The sequence below is a fragment of the Haliotis cracherodii genome, unplaced genomic scaffold (genome assembly GCF_022045235.1).
Source record: "Haliotis cracherodii isolate W230 unplaced genomic scaffold, xgHalCrac1.p SCAF_5, whole genome shotgun sequence".
Classification (NCBI taxonomy): Eukaryota; Metazoa; Mollusca; class Gastropoda; order Lepetellida; family Haliotidae; genus Haliotis; species Haliotis cracherodii.
The window spans coordinates 27,273,241-27,292,934 of NW_027266308.1; the positions used below are offsets into that span (position 1 = coordinate 27,273,241).

The 19,694-nt window shown below is 39.9% G+C and overlaps 1 protein-coding gene across 1 annotated transcript; it reads left to right on the plus strand.

Annotated features, from left to right (window-relative positions):
- The first annotated feature begins 899 nt into the window (after positions 1-899).
- On the plus strand, positions 900-16,435 carry LOC139444292 (calmodulin). Its single transcript, XM_071225226.1, has 5 exons — positions 900-1,189; positions 3,371-3,401; positions 13,081-13,224; positions 14,181-14,423; positions 14,891-16,435. The coding sequence occupies exons 1-5, from the start codon at positions 1,187-1,189 to the stop codon at positions 14,917-14,919; spliced, it is 450 nt and encodes a 149-aa protein (XP_071081327.1). The 5' UTR covers positions 900-1,186; the 3' UTR covers positions 14,920-16,435.
- Positions 16,436-19,694: the final 3,259 nt, after the last annotated feature.

The window sequence follows — 19,694 nt, forward strand, 5'->3', positions numbered from 1 at the left end:
ATACAGCCCATGCAAGTCTATAATGTTTGGCAAGTCTAAATAGTCACTGGGCTCCCTTTTATTATATTTTTATTAAGATAACCTGAACAACTGTTTTTTTCTGTACGATATGTTCATTTCGGAGACTAGATGTTAGTCTAGGAGTGAGTGAGCAAGCTGATACTAGACTAATGTTATCTGATATCCTGAACATGGTGACAGTCATCCGATGTTATTGTTCGTTTGGTTGGTTAACCGGTTAAAGTTAGGCTGGGCTGGTCCAAAATATGATTGTTATCAGTCAAGGACATGTTATAAACAAATCTAAACTGGTCGTCATTGACCATATTTCATAATCAAGCAGATATTTTTTCTGTTAAATATAGTCCAAAAAATGATGGAATCATATTATCAAAAGTAGTTCCTGTCATACCTCTTGTCTCCTAAGGGAACCGACTCGCGTGCTAATGTTAGCATCCTTGTTGTCAACAAAACTGAAAGTGGGGACTGAGGAGTGGGATTTTGTCATCCGTTCAGCCGTTTACACGCAGTGACAGACATAATAGTAACTGCCCCGTTGCCGCAACATCAGGGAGTGAAACTCTCCAGCAAAAATCAATTACTCGTTAGTTTAGGCTTATTTGAAAACAAGGGCCCATGCAGACAGCTGTTGTGTGACGGGGCAAATAAACTACCAACAACGCATTGTGAATTGTTAAAACAAGATCGAAGCATACCTATCAATAACGTTACTGACACAACAATAGCTCGCGTCACCATGCCCCTTGCTTCCCGCGCCATTTTGCCATGGCAGATACAGTTTGCCGCAGTGCTAACTGTCGCATTGCAGGTGCCTGCGAGCCAATCACAAGCGTCGTTACAAAGATTTAACGTTAACAACACTCGCGCCCGACTCCAACCGAATGACCGAAATGTGAAGCCTATGTTAATTGACACGAAGTAGTTCCTCGATACAGATTCGTCATTTAGCCGTCTGAAGCCAGTGTTTGCCACAGTTCTTCAGAAACCGAAAGGTTTATTCATATAAGTCCAGTTTCTTGCAGCACATTGTATATTTTGACCAGTTTCGGAAGCCGCTCTCACCAAGGCGCAGGAATAGAAGGAAAGCATCGTCTACTCGCCCAGTGTCGGAAGAACGGATAGAGACTTTAGTACCGCATTAGAATTGCTATCTGTTTAATCTGCAATGGTAAGTGCATTTTTTCATGGCATCAATGGTCAAAACTGACTTTTTCCTCAAGTACAGTGATTAAACTTAAGGATTATGTGTTTATTTTCTTTCATGTTCATCAGCATGAGATCTTGGCGCGTTGTAACTGTCATGTCGGCAAAATGCGGAAGAATGTTTAATAGTCGACTTGGCTTTCAGTGAATAAGGCTAATAATAAGCAATATTTACTATTGAAAATTGTTTATTCATGCATTTCCATGATAAATATATGGTCTTGGTATCTTGTTTATTTGATATATGTTATTGTTCATAAAGTGGAATCACGTTGTCGACCATTTTGCGATATCGTTAACTGGGTTACATCGTTCTATTAAGACTTAACATTGTAAACTTAATACTGATGTTTAGCAACACGATGTAAGGGAAATGACACACGCATATTAATATAATATGGTGCTTTTTGATAGATGGACTATTTGTAATTTATGTCAAATCGTAGTTTAAGTACCGAGTACGACCATCAGGTTACAGAAACTAAACTAACCGAACAACCATGTCCAAATAACAACTTTGTGGGGAAGCATATAACGTCTGTTTTAATAATTATGAGAAATAGTTTTTCAATGTCTGCAGTTGAACAATTCAAAACGTAAATTTTATTTTGAGCTAATTGCCGCCAATGGAACCATAACCAGTTGATAAGGTACACGTACCATTACATAGCAATCTCTTGGGAGTCCAGTAAGGGCGTGAGTTGATGACTCAGTAAGTTAAAACGTTTAAATATTCAAGTGTCAGAGAAACTTGTGACACAGCAACAAGTCAATGCCCCAGTTCTTCAACGTGTCTCACCATTGTTAGGCGTGGTCGGCATTTAGGAACTAATACCAACATGCCAGGCTAAATTCTTGTTCCGTAAAATGGTCTTGGAATAACAAAAAAATCGTTATTGGTGGATCCTAATTCAAATTACATTACTGTTCGAAATATAATATTGGGTTAACATTGACACTCGTTTTGACTTATGAGACACACTGGTAAGACTTAATGTCCAAATTTGTTATATTTTTAGAATAATGTACACACAATGTTATACAGAATGGACGCGATTTGTTTACGTTTTGCTACAATTTATAGCATTCCACAGCCGCCCTATCTGCTGTACTGTACAGCCCACAGACATGGTGTGGGTTGACATGTTGCCATGGTAACCTGTTCTTCCTTCCTGTTCAGAGGTTGAGGGGGTATTTCCATGTGTCTAGTTATACTGACTGGTGGTAGAACGGAAGGGAAATGCCTCACATGTGTGGCCTAGATAGTTGCATATCATACCACAGCACTGTCAAATAGGCCATGTGACAACCACAAGGGAATAACTGACAATGTACTGACTCCTTAAAATGCCTTGTCTCTTAAGAGATCAGAAAGTGCCAGGCATCAATGTAAATATTCATGGTTTCAACATCTCAATGTATTATTTAAGAAAACATCAATATTTTGAAATTTGCTGGGAAATTGAAGAAATGATATGATTATCTTTGCTTGATACCACTTTTATTGGCTTTGTGAACTATTGATAACATATTTAGTTTTCGGGGATTAACGTTCATTTATCCACATATTCATGTGGTTGTTATTAAGATAAGGGGATAATATTACTTTGAAATTAGTTTTGCTGAACTCAATTTGTACTTGTAAAAAACTTGACCTGGTGTTATCTGGTAGAGAATCACTGAAGCATGACTGAAAACCTTGGGACATGACTGTAGGAGATATGAATAGGATTTAGTTTCAGAGCCTCTTGCCAAGAATTACAAGATTGTAGATCAAGCTATAACATGAACTGTCCTATCTGTTCATCCGTGCAACTAATCTGTTATATTTTCTAAACCCATTCAGGAGTCTTGGTTGTAAGGTCATATTCCATGTTATCAATCATCATCATCTTCATCCTCATCTTCATCATTATTAATATCTATGTTTTGTTATCATAAATATTAATATCTGACAATATCTAAGCTGAATATTTAAATATTTCATGGGAAAAGGCAGCTGAGTAAACTCCACATTTTGGTGATTATTCCTCATAATTTCTTTGTCAGATGAATCTCTTTGTGTCCGCACACCTGCCCTTTAGCCACTGTATACGGCCAGGTGATAATGGATTATCGACTAATTGTTTCCTTTGTCTGTTTGCAGGCGGACCAGTTGACTGAAGAGCAGATTGCAGGTAAGATCGGGTCTCATCAACAATGGCTGCTCCAACAAGAAATAGCTGGGGACATATTCCCCCACCCCTGCCTCAAAATCTTACAGGGATTGTACATGTGTAAACTCATATTTAATAACATAAACAGACTATTTCCTAAATATCCCACAATAAATAGTTTTATTCCAAGTTGTCGAATACAGCCAGGCTGATCTATTGTGACGAATTGTTCACTGTACAATGCATTGATCCCACACTGACAATGAATGTACCATCTGTCTCTAACCTAGGGTTGTCAGTTTTCCATGTCCCTTGCCACGCAGTGGCTGCACCCCTGCTGTGAGTCTAGTCTTACAAAGGTTGTTATACAACACTTGCCTAGGATATAACAAAATTAGACAGTGTGGTTTGATAGGCAACAATGTTACCCTGGCCAGGATTACCAGAGTAGAATATTAATATTAACAGTCTACACCATAGTTATAAGTATTTGTATGAGCTCTGGTTTATTCGCATGAAGGCGACTTTTTATGTGGAACATTATTGTACACTGATGGCAGTTGCGTTCTGCATATTTCTCCACTGTCCAACTGACTTAAACAATGAGAGGTGCAGGTGTTTCACAAGTTAAACCTTGGGAAAAGTCATATCAAAAGTGGACAGCAGCATTAAATATATTTTCTGTTCTTTTATGTAACTTACGTGATATGTTACAATGAATGTACACTACACTGGATGCAAGTAATAAGTCTTACACAAAATAGGTTTTATAAATATAATTTTAAAAATGTTCATGCATCGTTTGCTGCGCCTTGCATGGCTGACAATTCTTTTGGTTCCTTGTCAAAGTTTCCAAGACAATAAACATCTCATGCCTTTGTTGCTGATAGTTTCCATGAAACCAGCATCACACAAATAACTGTAACCTTGGGACGTAGGAAGAAATTTAGAATGTGGTTCACATAACATCAGCAATTTATTTATCTTAATTAAAATATATACGATAATGTTTCAATTACACAGATAAAGGTAAAGTGAAGGCAGATCTGTAATAGGTTTTAGATTAACCGGGTTTTCAACGCTCAGCTAAAACTGGTGAACACAGGTCAGTTTTTTATGCCACACCTCAACCATACTCCCTTAAATAACATGAGTAAAACAACAAGAAACTTCAAAGTACATCACAATTCGCCTTCCTGCAAATACTTAAAACTAAAATGAATGAGTATGGTTTTACGCCGCTTTTAGCAATATTCCAGCAATATCACGGCAGGGGACACCAGAAATGGGTTTCACACATTGTACCCATGTCGGGAATCGAACCCGGGTCTTCAGGCGTGACGAGCGAACACTTTTACCACTAGGCTACCTGACCGCCCCTAATAGTGCAAGTAGATAATATATATGTATATATATATATATTAAACAGGTTGCCCTATTTTGTTAAGTTTACTGTGTGACAGGATCAATATTATCTGTGAAAGATGCATCTGTTATATAATATTCCCTTCTGTATAATCAAACAAGAATATGTTCATAAAGAAACACAATCTGGGTTGGGGTTTTTTTATCAACTATCTAATACTTCTTCTTTTTGGGCACAATGATATATTGATGCATCAGTGTCAGCAACCCAGTTAATAATGTGATAAAAGAAATAAATGAAACGAGCCACAGGTGGCCTGTGAACAATCATGTTTCCATGGCAACAGAACAGCTCAATCCACATAATCAAAGTCAGCTGAAATATGACTATCATTACCCAAACCGACTGATTATGGATCTGAGCTGGGGGCTCTCTCCTGTCCATGTGGCCTTGGTAAGACCGACAAGCATCCTATGTGTGGGGAGCATGTACAGCCCAGACAACAAACCAAACATTATTTATTAGTCTTTACCGGTCTGGGACACAAGAAATGGTTAACTCAAATATGTTTGAACAAGTACACCACAGATTACCAGCCTTTAATTATTATTTTTTAAGACTAGTCTAGAGGACCAGTGGAAACTATTTCACAAGTCCAAAGCAATTTCCAGTGAGTAATGCTTGAACAAAACCAAAATATTTGCTGTGTTTACATTTTCAGTTCCAATTTGAAGCATTGAGAACAGGTTTAAAATTATAAAGGACTACCAACTCTGATTTTCGCGTCCTCAGCACAATTTAGTTGTGGGTTAGCGTGAAGTTTGAAGGCTGGGTTGATGTTTGAAAATGTTTACTGACCAATTAATTTAGAAGTGTTTTGTAATTTTGTATAGTGTTGGCCATTAATAGGTAAAAGTGAAACCTATCTCAGAACACAGAAAGATCACAAGCCCAAAGGATACCTGGGCCGATTCTTTCAGGAGAGTGCAGATCAACAGTCAAATTAAAATATCTATCCACAATACCAAATCTGAATTTTATAGCATTTTAGATTGGACTGGGTTCTTTTAATTAATTTTAATGTATTAAAATTGAAATCCCATGTTAAAACATCACTAAAATAACACTGGTGTATTGTATTGTACAAGTAGCTTACATGAATCGGTGACTGCAACGACAAGAACAGACTTATACCTGGCAAGCCATTCATTGTGAGACTGTGTCTTGTTTCATGAGTAGTGCTCGGGTGTACTGCTGGATAGGGATTCACTGAAGTGTTTAATACAGCGCTGCAGACAATCTGACAATGACAGACTTTGTTGATGGGCCTTTGTCATGGGTATTCACAACCTGTGGCTAATCATGCTAATGTCTTGAAGTACGGGTTAATGGGACAAGCTGGGCTATCAGTAAACCTGATCTGGAGGGGGGTGGGGGACATGCCAGACTATTATGCTGGGAGACAAAGTACTGGTTGCTGTGTAGCTGTGGCACTGTTGTTGCCTGGCAACCAGACACAACATTGATTGACATGTTGCATATTCTCATTTGTTTAAGAAGTAGCCAACACAAATTATTGGAAGCAGCAACATACCTCTTTCGTCTCGTCTCATAGTTGGGTGCAGTGTTTACTAGTCTGGTGTTCCTGGGAACAAGAGACAAACGATATATAATGTCAGTAATTCCTTAACAGCTGTAGTATTCTACTTCTAGTGCCTTCGCATACTTCCTTGTGTGCATTATTATACAGTCTAGCGCTGTCATGTACTACCTCTAGTGTCTTCGCATAATACCTTGGGTGCATTATAATACTGTCTAGCGCTGTCGTTTACTACCTCTAGTGCCTTCACATACTACCTTGGGTGCATTAAAATACTGTCTAGTGCTGTCTTGTACTACCTCTAGTGCCTTCGCATACTACCTTGGGTGCCTTAAGATACTGCCTAGTGCTGTTGTGTACTACCTCTAATGCCTCAGGGTACTTTATTTCAATAAACATGACAATCAAAACGATTAAGTCATTATTAATGTGTCATTGAAAAGTGGGCAATGCACATGAAATCAGAGGGGCTCTGTCTATCTGTCTGTTCACATTAGCTTCAAGAGAGCAAATTATCATCTGACACTCTGTTCTATAATCATTTCATAAGGAGAGCTAAAATCATAATAATAATAGTGATAATAAAGCTTCAAGTATCAAAAGTAATATTTAGGGCAATAACTAGCACCAGTGAAATCTGATGTGCCACCCAAAGCAGTGGACTGGTTATATGAGTTTAGGCAGTTTACATCATGTGACAAAGGGGTTAATCAATCATTAGTTTATCTGGACCTGCCCCGAGGCTCATATTTGGCACAAAATCTGCAGCAAATGTCAATAAAATTCCCAAACTGAAACTAATAATTTCCCTATTCATGTTAATATGGTTGTGATTTGTGTGATAGCTTGGTCGAGATGACTTGTATTTTACTCATAATAGGGCAACTAAAGAGAAAGCGGTTTTCATTCATATTTACATTATTGCATCAAATGCAATGCTAAAATTATAAGATATACCCAATCAAGGAGTCAAACTCAGAGGTTATGTGCAGTCAAAACTACGCAGAACATCGTCCTACCCCACACAGACCATAGACTTACCACGCACAAGACAAGCGACTACCCCACACAGACCATAGAGTTACCATGCACAAGACAAGCAACTATCCCACACAGACCATAGAGTTACCATGCACAAGACAAGCGACTACCCCACACAGACCATAGAGTTACCATGCACATGACAAGCGACTATCTAACACAGTCCATAAACTTACCACGCACAAGACAAGCGACTACCCCACACAGACCATAGAGTTACCATGCACATGACAAGCGACTACCCCACACAGACCATAGGGTTACCATGCACAAGACAAGCGACTACCCCACACAGTCCATAAACTTACCACACCCAAGACAAGCGACTACCCCACACAGACCACAAAGCAATCCTATGGAGACCACCGACCTGCCCAACACAGGTAACCGAGCAACTACACAGACCTCAGACCTGCCCCACACAGGTAACCGAGCAACTACACAGACCTCAGACCTGCCGCACACAGGTAACCGAGCAACTACACAGACCACAGACCTGCCCAACACAGGTAACCGAGCAGCTACACAGACCACCGACCTGCCCAACACAGGTAACCGAGCAACTACACAGACCACCGACCTGCCCCACACAGGTAACCGAGCAACTAGACAGACCTCAGACCTGCCCCACACAGGTAACCGAGCAACCACACAGATCTCCGACCTGCCCAACACAGACCACAGACCTGCCCCACAAAGATCACCGACCTGCCCAACACAGACCACAGACCTACCCCACAAAGATCACCGACCTGCCCAACACAGACCTATGAGGAGCCCCACAAAGACCACCAGGCAGCCACACACAGACCACCAACCTGCCTCACACAGACCACAGACCTACCCCACAAAGATCACAGACCTGCCCCACAGACCACAGACCTACCCCACAAAGATCACCGACTTGCCCCACACAGACTTACAAGGAACCCCACGAAGACCACCAGGCAGCCACACAGACGACCAAGCACATTCACACAGACCACCTAGCAAACCCACGAAGACCGCCATTAGTGACGATCTGTCCCGATAATGTCAACAGGGTTGAATAGTTTATGTCCACAAGTAATGGTAGAAATTCGATACAGTAATGTCAGTTACACTTTATACAGGTATGAACCATAACTAGTTAATCAGGCATGCTGTGTTAATGCTAGTTATCGCTTTTCACTGATGCAGACTAGGATGACAGATGGCCACAAGAACTTGCCAGTGTGGCTTCCTCACAGGGCTGTGTATCCTGTTGTTACAATTTACACATCCAATTATATGAACTAAACATCTGGCTAAGTCAACACGAAGTCTGGATTAGGTTGTATTTTATAAAACACTGTGGTAAAAATATAATTAACTTGAAATATATATTTTTAAACATTTTACTCATACAATAATAAGATTTTATTGTATGTAATACAGGATATGCCCAGTATATATATTTCATTGAAAGTATTACATTCTGAGTGTAGAAACAGAAGTTGGACCTATCCATAATGTTTAATTCTGTGTATTTTCAGTAATAGTCTTCTCATAAGGTCATGTATGAAATATTCACATTGATGACATGCAGTCTGTTGGAGAGAGCCATTTTGAATGTATGGCCAGGAAGTGTGTCACTTAGACCAAAAAACATCATAGATACTTTTATTTCAGGTATGGGTGGGCAGAAAGGGGAAAACCAACATATAATGTTGATAATGGTTTTGATGACTTTCACAATAACTCCAGAAACCAGAAACACAAGAATTATATTTTTGTCCTTACATGATGGAAGTGTTTACCACAGCTGTCCGACACACAAGCAGATGTTGGTCTATTATGTTGATGATTAAAGGCTGGAGTTGCTGTTGTGTTGAGAATATCAATGTCTGGAGTTCTGAAGCCCAACAGCCACGTGTCTGTAACAAGCTGAGTGTACTATGCCCTGAAAATTGATCTACAGTTCTCGGATCTGTGACAAAGTGTGGAGTGGGATATCACACCTTGGGTTATTGAGTAGTATTTCTCAGTACATATAGGTTAGTTGTCTAAGACGTTGCAGCCCTCTGATATTGCAGAGCAACCTATTAACAAGGAACTCAAATTGCAACTCGGTGGTCAAGTAGAGTAGGCTTTAGGCACAATGGTCTAATGTCTTGCATCAGTGTTTTCGGGGTCTAGACTTGATTGTTTTCAGGACACTGTGACATACCTGGAATAATAAATAGAAATAATGAATAACTCAGCATCATTTGAAAGGTGCCAGAGGTTTAACACAGCTTAACAATGTTTCAAATTGTTTCAGGGGAAAGCCTAATTTTCAGCAAAAGGTTATCAGTTCAGTGTGTTTTGTCTGATGATTGGCATATATCAAACAATATGGGCAGCATATACTGTTTGTTACATGTACTAAATGCCATACTCAGCAGTATTCAAGCTATATGGCGGTGGTCTGGAAATAATCAAGTCTGAACCAGACAATCCAGTGACTGACATTATGAGCCTCGATCCATGCACTTTGGATACAATGACATGCATCAACCAAGTCAGCGAACCTGACCACCCGATCCCTTTTGTCACTTCTTACTGAGGTAACTTATGTATACTAGTCAAAAGAAGTTTAATAACTGCTGACTCTTTCGGATTACTATGGTTGAGACACCTGGCATGGACAGATTAACTATAGTGATATGAAAGAATCAAATGTTTTTGTACTTCTTTTGGGTAGTGTATATGTGTGAAATTTTTTGAATGAAATTACTAATCAGCTTAAGATGCAAGAATAATTTAGGGGAAGTCGTAAGGTCTGTATGTGCAAGACCTGGTTTGACATTCTTGCCATAGTGATAAAAGGATATTGTGTTAAACAGATCATGGCTAATGTCGGCAAGTACAGTCCAGGCAGACTTCTGGCTGCCATTGCCCAGGAATAAGCAGTGTTTCTAGGTCTGTGTTTAGTGGTTGCTTCATTGAGATCACCAGTGTTAATGGGAGACAGTAAATGTCAGCCAGGTTTCAGCCTGACATTCACGGCCAGGAAATCAATACACAGAAACAGTGAGGGAGGAGTAATGGCTGTGACACAAGCCGGCTGGGACTGGCCAGTCTCCGTGTGCCCAAGGTCGTTGTCTCTGCAGTCATTACACCACACTGCAGGAGACCTGTAGGAAATTGGCCCTGATTGTGTTGGGGAAGTATAAACAAGGGTTTAGAGTCACTAAGCTGTTGTGGGTGCTGGCAATCATTACGTTCCATGCTCAGGTGATGTAATGCCAGAGTGGTATCAGAGCGATCAGCTTGCAGCATCATTTGAAGTATTATGACCGTTATGTCAGTGCTTCTGTGCCTTGGCCAACTGAAAAGCCTACAAAAGTGGAATTTTATTCAGATCAGTACTTGACAATAGCATTTAAGCAAAGAGGCGATATTTTTCTTCCAATTTAATTCCATTTAGCATTATCATATTCTTACAATGAATATGAAAAAACGTGAAACACAATCCAGTGACACATTTGACATTTCATTTGATCTCATTTTAAAACAAAGATAAGATCACATTTCACTTATGATGGTCGTAGTGATAAACTAGTATGTCGTTATTGTCAGCCAGTAATGTGTGACTTAAGAGATAGGATTTGGATGACATTTTGAATTGGATTCCAGCAGATTTGTAGACTTAGGAGAGATTGACTAGGAGGAGAGTTGTCATCACTACAAACAACCATGTTTGGTTATACAAAAGAAAATTCATACCGAGAATAAAATATCTTTAATCATAACTGACTGACTTCTGTAAGTGGCATTTAGAAGTTGCTATGATGAACAAGGCAGATAGTTCTATGGATATACAACTTCCTTTTTACAATGGCTGTGACATTTAGGTATAGATACTCCCGCTGTTATCAAGCAAGCAATCCAAATGTTGGAAGTCGATCCTGCAGTGTTTGGCTTGTGTTGGTAGTTTATGTACAACTAATTTGCATAATGTATTGTCACTATTCATTATATGTTTATATTTTTTATTCGCATTGGTATATTTGGGGATTTCTCTCCTCTGTAGATTGTTCCATATGTCATGGTTTTTTTACTGATTTTATTGACAGGTGTAAGAACTGGCTCCATTAAGCTCTACTGTTAAATATCTAAACAATTCAATGTAAGCAGAACGGTCAAGTCAGTATTTTAAACATGTTGTCCACATCAATACATTTACAAACTGGTCCTTCAAGTCTTTTTATTTTGCTTCCGCGAGCCATTTCTGAATTTTACAAAAATATTGCTATATTTCATTAGTATGCTGAAACCTAATCACAACAGAATGCTCATCAATCATGCTATCCATGACAGAAGCACATCTGCTCCAAGGTCATCTTGTTTTTTTCAATGGCATACCTGTGTTAAACTGCACATCATAAACATTTATGAAAATCCCACATTGTAAGCAAATAACATGGGTTAGGCTTGTACAGCTTCCGTGCCCTGGGTGATATTTGAATGTAGTGTTCATTCAGGGGTGTGTTAATAAGCTCCATATCTATTTTATAAACACGAGGCCAAATACCAGTCGGGTTCCAGCACTGTTGACTGGTTCTGTGTTACCCGTGCTTCAACATGTGGTACAAGAACCGCTTTCTTCGCGTGTACGGCAATATGGCGAGTTCTCTCACCACTGAGTTTCATTGCTTGTACTACAATGCAGTCAAGACCTTGAATCAGTGCCAGAATGAGGCTGGGAGGAAGTGGGCTTATACACATGGTTCATGTTTACCAAACCCTCCTCCTCACTGCGTCTGCTTCATGGCGTCTGCTTCCATACCTGACAAGATTCCTTACCTTCTGATATACCTTCTGGATAAGTTAGGCTCAGGAAGTACAACTGGATATGAAAAAATATTTATTTTCATTGACATTTTAAGATCATTAGGAAAAGTCATAAAACTTACTTTTAGAAAATATGACAATTCTTTAACAACTCGGTCCCCATTCCACAAAGTAATGTTAACACCTAAGATGATTGTAACTTCAAACATAGGCCTACAATAGTTATACCACAAAAATTGCCTTTTGGAACATTCCCAATGTCTGTTGGCAAGTTTGCTGAAACAAAGTATTTCTATTTTGGCCTAATCCATTAGAGCTGAAGCCAGACGCCCAGGCTGATGTTGCCTTGATCATGAGGAGCATGTGACTGGAAATGAAGATATTCTCATTAGGAATGCATGTTCAGGGCATGTGGTCTGTGTCTGTGTGAAACGTGATATGTATGAAGATGGATATATATTTGTGTTGAGGGAGAAGGGTAGTGCTGTAAGTGGCTGGGAACAGTTTGATGTGGTGGTGTGTGGTTTACACACAACCTGCTGAGAGGGACACGGAGGTCAGCTATTTCTTGTATCAGCAACACTTACAGCATGTAATTAGCTGGAGTGGCTGGGCAGTCGCTCTGGGGATTAACTGAGATTGTCTGTGCCAAGGCAGTGTGTACTAGCGTAATCACCACCCCATCAGTCATGGATTCTTCTTTGAACCGGGACACTTTTTACTTTGGATTTTCCATTTGGGATTTATAATTACTAGCTGTTTTTCTTGTAAATCTTCCTTGGAAATAAAATATATCCTATGGGAACCCTTAAAATTTGCTGATTTTAATCATTTTAAACTCTTTGTTTCGTAAATTATTATATTATCATACTTTCATGTTTCCATTTGTCTTGCAGAATTCAAAGAGGCTTTCAGCCTTTTCGACAAAGACGGCGATGGCACCATCACAACCAAGGAGTTGGGAACCGTCATGAGGTCATTAGGTCAGAACCCAACAGAGGCAGAGTTGCAAGACATGATCAACGAAGTAGATGCTGATGGTATGATCATTATAACACTCATTTATTTTTTTTATTTTTAAATGAAGAAAAACATTTGAAATGTCACCTTCCAAGCACTGATGCATCTTCCCAAGGCAAGGGAGTGAACTATTAAAGTCCAGTTTCCACCATTGACGAACTAATGGATTGTGAATTGGGTGGTAGGGTGTGTGACTTGGCTGATTGTGGATTGGGTGGGACTTGGCTGATTGTGGTTAGGCTGTGGGACTTGGCTGATTGTGGATAGGGTGGTCAGGCTGTGGGACTTGGCTGATTGTGGATTGGGTGGTCAGGCTGTGGGACTTGGCTGATTGTGGATATGGTGGGACTTGGCTGATTGTGGATTGGGTGGTCAGGCTGTGGGACTTGGCTGATTGTGGAATGGGTGATCAGGCTGTGGGACATGGCTGATTGTGGATTGGGTGGTCAGGCTGTGGGACTTGGCTGATTGTGGATTGGGTGGTCAGGCTGTGGGACTTTGTTAATTGTGGATTGGGTGGTCAGACTGTGGGACTTGGCTGATTGTGGAATGGGTGGTCAGGCTGTGGGACTTGGCTGTTTGTGGATTGGGTGGTCAGGCTGTGGGACTTGGCTAATTGTGGATTGGGTGGTCAGGCTGTGGGACTTGGCTGATTCTGGATAGGGTGGTCAGGCTATGGCACTTAGCTGATTCTGGATAGGGTGGTCAGGCTGTGGGACTTGGCTGATTGGGGATTGGGTGGTAAGGCTGAGGCACTGGGTGACATTGGATTTTGGTCTTGATTTCAATCTGTGGTTTGCCAGGTCAAGATAAGCCATGGTGATGCAGCTGGATTATTGCACTCACTTGCAAGGATGTTACCATTTATTTCATTCCCATTTGTTGAGAAAAGCAATGGTTTACAATCCAAGGGAAGTAACCCTTGTTTACATTTTAAAATTTGTGCCTGGGTTATGAAGATGTATGTCTATTTCAGGTAATGGAACAATAGATTTCCCTGAATTCCTGACAATGATGGCCAGAAAGATGAAGGATACTGACTCAGAGGAGGAAATTAGAGAAGCATTCCGAGTGTTCGACAAGGACGGCAACGGTTTCATCAGTGCAGCTGAGTTGAGGCATGTCATGACAAACTTGGGCGAGAAGTTGACAGACGAGGAAGTAGATGAAATGATCAGGGAAGCAGATATTGATGGTGATGGACAAGTAAATTATGAGGGTAAGTTCCAGATAAGAAAGGAAAATAAATCATAGATATGATCTGTACTTAGTATAAACTGTTTTTCAATTCAACCAAGATATATTATACAAAAATAGGCTGCTCATGAACTGCTAAATATGTTGAAATATGTAGCTTTTACTTGTTTTTATCAAAGATTATAAATGGTTATGTCAAGTTATAAATGTTAATAGTCTTCTTTTTTTAAATAAATGAATAAATTGTTTTCTATCAGCGAGTCTAGTTTGTAATTTGTAATGTCAAGTTATTAAATATTAAGTCTTTTTTTAAAATAAATGAAAAAAATGATATTAGTCCTGTTATCTACAGTTAACATTTAGTCAAGTGGTATGGGATCCCTCCAACTCTTAAATAATTGATGTTATTTAGGAATGTTAAATGGATTAATGTTTTTGTTTAACACTATGTATTGTGCTGTTTATAAGCGCTATTTCTTCTTGTTTCAGAGTTTGTTACCATGATGACATCCAAGTAACGTGGGGACTGTAAGATGAGCTTACATTCATTTCCTTTCTCTAAGTGTACTCATTGGTCTATCTCATCACCTAACTGGGTTGAGTACAGGGCTATCTGCCTGTACATGAACAGCTGAGGAAATGTGCATCAGTCAGTCTGATGGACAGACTGACAGCTAATTTCGAACATGGTCTGTCTCCAGTATTAGGTTGAGATTGTACAGTTTTGTAATATACTACCAATTGGTCATGTTAAAGGGGCTAGAGTTACCTCCCCCTACCATTTAGTGTATCTAGAGTTATCTTCCCTTGAAGTTTCATCAGTAGTTTGTCTATGTATTGAAAAATCTTTTAATTCTGTAGAAATCAACATTATCCCATGGATTGGCTACGATTGGAGAATACCAGTTGTTGTGTGCTCTTTGAGACCTCATGTTAGCGAACGTACAGCATTGCTCACTCTGCTCACTCGCTTACCATCAAACATGTTTCCATCCTAGATCACGTGTCACGTTGTCACGGTTACGACGTGTGTTGTGATACGAGTAGCTGCAGATTGTGTCACATGGTGGAGACTGGACCAACCAGATATACCAGCTCATTTTGTGCAGTTTGTCGTTGTGTAGGATCTACGTGTCAGAAACGTGGATATTGATTGCTATAATGGCAAAAAAAATATCTTTAACAACACTGAAACCATTCCATGAGTAAGTTGAACTGGTGTGTACTTGGAAATATGACGAAATGTAAAGTTTAAAAAAAGATTGAAAAATCACTGAAATAGACCAAAAACATTTTTGTTGATAGTGCCATGTGTGAATGTTCGACATTGTGGATTGAGCTTCACATAGGCATAGCCTTTGTTCATCTGTGTTTGCTTGGGATTGCTGTAGCTTGCAGGACCAAAACTCCCTAAAGGGAGGTCTCACTCAAGTCATAGGGGGAGAGGGAGGTAGCATCTCCCTAAAGGGAGGTCTCACTCAAGTCATGGGGGGAGAGGGAGGTACTGAAACAGTTTCACATTATTGGGGATGCAGCCTCTACAAAGCTGTTCTTTGTATCAGGATGTCATCCCCTCATCAAGGTTAGTGCCTAGTAATCTAAGGGAGGCAACTCCCTGTCCCCGCCCGGTCCATGCAAGGCCAGCTTTAGCCAGGTCAGGTAACTTGATCCTAGCCAATTCATGGACGTCTCCTGTACGTTGCAAGTACGTTGGCCAGCTGGCGTTGACTGCTCGCTGGCCTACTGCTGTAGTATTGTAGGTTCTTCTTTCTCTGCTCCTGTTCCTCCTCCACCTATCACCTTGCCTCATTCTTTGGTCACCCAGCACCTCTTCCTCCCCCTCGTCACATACAGCATCTTCTGTGACTAGTTGACATTGTTGTTAACAACCACTCCACAATGCCTCGTTTCCAAAGGAAGATGTACATTTTATTTCTGCCTTTTGATCAGATTTTTCTTATCTATGTTCTTTTAAAATGCATTTGATTATTATATCATGGATCTCATTGTCTCATAAACATTGTAAATCCACAATTCCTTGTTTGTGTTCTTTGTATATTGCCGACTGGAATAGTGTACATTTGTGGGACTTAAGACCATCACGCCTGGCAGAAACAGGTGGTGTTGACCTCCGCAGATCTCGCATTGTTCTGGAAGGGTGTTGTATATTAGAAATGTACTAGATATTGAAGGGTTCCATTCAGGAAAACCTCGCAGGAAAGGAACCCAACACATGCTCATGACTGGTATTACATGTTACACTGAATGCAAACTACACAAAACTCACATTCTCTCTTCTAATGCACCTCCTTGCTACTGACAAGGTATTGTTACATTTCTAGGCGAGAATAATAAACGTTAAATGTAAGCAGACGCAACAAATGTAAGAATATTCGAAATCAGACCACAACAGAGTTGCCTTCGGCAGTGACCATAGCGACCTTTAGTTCTCTGAAAAAGAATGTCACCCTAAAACATGGTCAAACGAATGTTTTAATTCCACAAATCGTTAATTTCTTAAGTTCTAACGATTTAAGTAAATATACTGTTCAAATAGTGGAATACCTGGGCAGTGGCAGTGGAGTTGTTTGTTGTTTAACGACTACTCCGCAATATTCACCTTAATGACGGCGGTCTGTAAATAATGGAGTCTCGATCAGACAATCCAGTGATTGATATCATGAGCATCGATCCACGCAATTGGGGACGCGATGACATACATCAACCAAGTCGGCGAACCTGACAATCTGATCCCGTTAGTAGGCTCGTACGGCAAGCATGGGTTGCCGAAGACCTAATCTAACCCGCACGAGTGTGGAGTTACGTAGTGTGACTGTTGAGCTTATTTGTATGCCCATGCCACATTTTAAACGTTGTCAGTATCATGAAAATGTGAAACAACCAACATGCATGAAAACTAGATGCGTACATATTTTCAATGTGATTAAGATACGGACTTAAAGGGCGGTCGGGTAGCCTAGTGGTTGAAGCGTTCGCTCGTCACGCCGAACACCCGGGTTCGATTCCCGACATGGGTACTATGTGTGAAGCCCATTTCTGGTGTCCCCCGCCGTGATATTGCTGGAATATTGCTAAAAGCGGCGTAAAACCATACTCTCTCACTCACGGTCTAAAAACCACTGATGTGAATTAATAGCGTTTGGCGATAACTAATATTGATTGATGGCGATGATTGATATTAATGCCTTGAATGTCCAAAGGGGGACCTTTGATCAATACTAGTATATTGTTCGTGAATTATGGGCCGGATGGACTACATTTCCGAAATAAAAATACACGTATGCCTCATCCGCACAACTTCAACAACCCGACATGGTCAGGAGATTTTAAAAAGCAGCAGATATCAACAAACGAATCACAGGTGCACACGTACTGCATCACTGGAACGAACCCGTGTCAAGTACACTTGATGAAACGCACAAGGTCACTTTCTAACCGAATGGATAGTTTATTCAACTTTAGTACGCCGATGTCATGATTGTCTTTCCAGTGCAGGAAACGAATCAACGTATTAAATTATTGATTCGTTGTGTTTTATTATCAATTGTGCTGAATTAAGTTACAGTAGATCGTGATGAATTAAGTTATAGCATCAATATAATGAGAATTCGGTTTAGTAAGGTGAGAATGGTTTCATGCCGCGTTTAGTAATGTTCAAGCAATATAACGGCAGTGGACACCTGGGCATCACACTTTGTACCTATATGGGGAAGCGAACACTTTAACCACTAGGCTATCCCACCGCCGAAGTTATGCAGTTATAGTAAGGGTTAGCATACATCTATACGTATATCGGTGTTATCTCAAGTGATCATGGACACACACACACACACACACACACACACACACCAATTGTGTAGTTTAAGTCAATGAGCCCATGAAACATTAACATTATTATACGTGTTTGAGGTATACATTGAGACGTGCCGATGATGCTCTACTTATGAAAGCATGAAGAAACGAAGAGATTTTACATCAAGTTTGTTATTTATATTTGGTGTGTATTACTTTAACATAACAAAATCAACCGTGTTATTCATCCTCACTTCTACCCATATAACAATAAATACAGTTTGAGTCGTTTGTGGTAATTTGTTTATGTAACAGTTAAGAATTATATTTTCATTATACGTGAAATGTCTCGATGATGAGATATTATTTACACTTTGGGTGGTGTAATGAATTCCCCATGGATCGTTATTATGTTTGCAAGTTGTTGAACGCTGCAATATAACAGCTATTCGCGACGGCGGTCTGTAAATAATCGAGTCGGGACCAGACAGTCAAGTGATTGACATGAGCATCAATCTACACAATTAGGATACGATGACATGCATCGATTATTATGTACGAAAGGTTCTATCGTAGAACAAGAGTAGACTTGAGAGTGAGTGAGTTGAGTTTAACGCCTCGTTTAACAGTTTCCCAGTCATATCACGGCGTTTCAGCTTAATGTGAGAATAGGGCTGAGTGCGGTGTTGACCAACAAACTAGGCAGTAGCAGTTGTGACGAAGATAATACAATTCCTTTTGCTGAGTGACAGAAAGTATTCTTCATACTAAACTGCCGGCAAATGAAAGAGGCAATACGTCTGTAGGTTCAACCTTTATTGATTGAAAGGATGCGATTGTGTTTTTGGTGTCATTACGTGCTATTATTTTATTTTGGGGGGCATTGATGTTGTAGGTGTTTTGCTTGCCAGTGTGCCATGTTTTTTTTGTTTTTTTTTAATATTAATGTTCTGTTTTGTGTTATGATGTTGTTTTGTTTTATTTCGTTATTTATTATTTTTTGGGGGGTTGGTTTGTTTTTTTGGGAGGTAGATGGTTTACTTTGAATTAGTTCATGTTTGTTGTATACTGTAGATGGTTGTTTTGTTGGATTGCTTGTGTGTGTTTTCCTGCCCCAGTGCTTTATTGGTCGTTTCCAAAACAAATAGATTCACATTACCGCACTTACGTGTACCCTGTCACTGCCAAACCAAGTGTAGCAACTAGCATTGACATCATTGATCATCTTATTGATATTCCAACATTTGATAAAACAAGTACAGATAACGTCGCAACAGGAATTATGTGAGAATTGATGTGGCAAGCGACAAAGTGGACGATTAGTCACGGTAAAGAGGTATTACACAACTATACAATAAACATGTGAAAGCACAACAAAAGATGTAGTTCCACACTCTTCCGACACACCTTCACATTGCCGCTGTCCTGTTAGTAAAAGCACTGACACCTGGCGGGTTTTCAATACGAAACTATTGATTTA

Coding starts and splice junctions, on each gene's coding strand:
- LOC139444292 (XM_071225226.1), top strand. Junction 3,402..13,080: donor GACTGAAGAGCAGATTGCAG/GTAAGATCGGGT, acceptor TTTGTCTTGCAG/AATTCAAAGAGGCTTTCAGC. Junction 14,424..14,890: donor TGGACAAGTAAATTATGAGG/GTAAGTTCCAGA, acceptor TTCTTGTTTCAG/AGTTTGTTACCATGATGACA.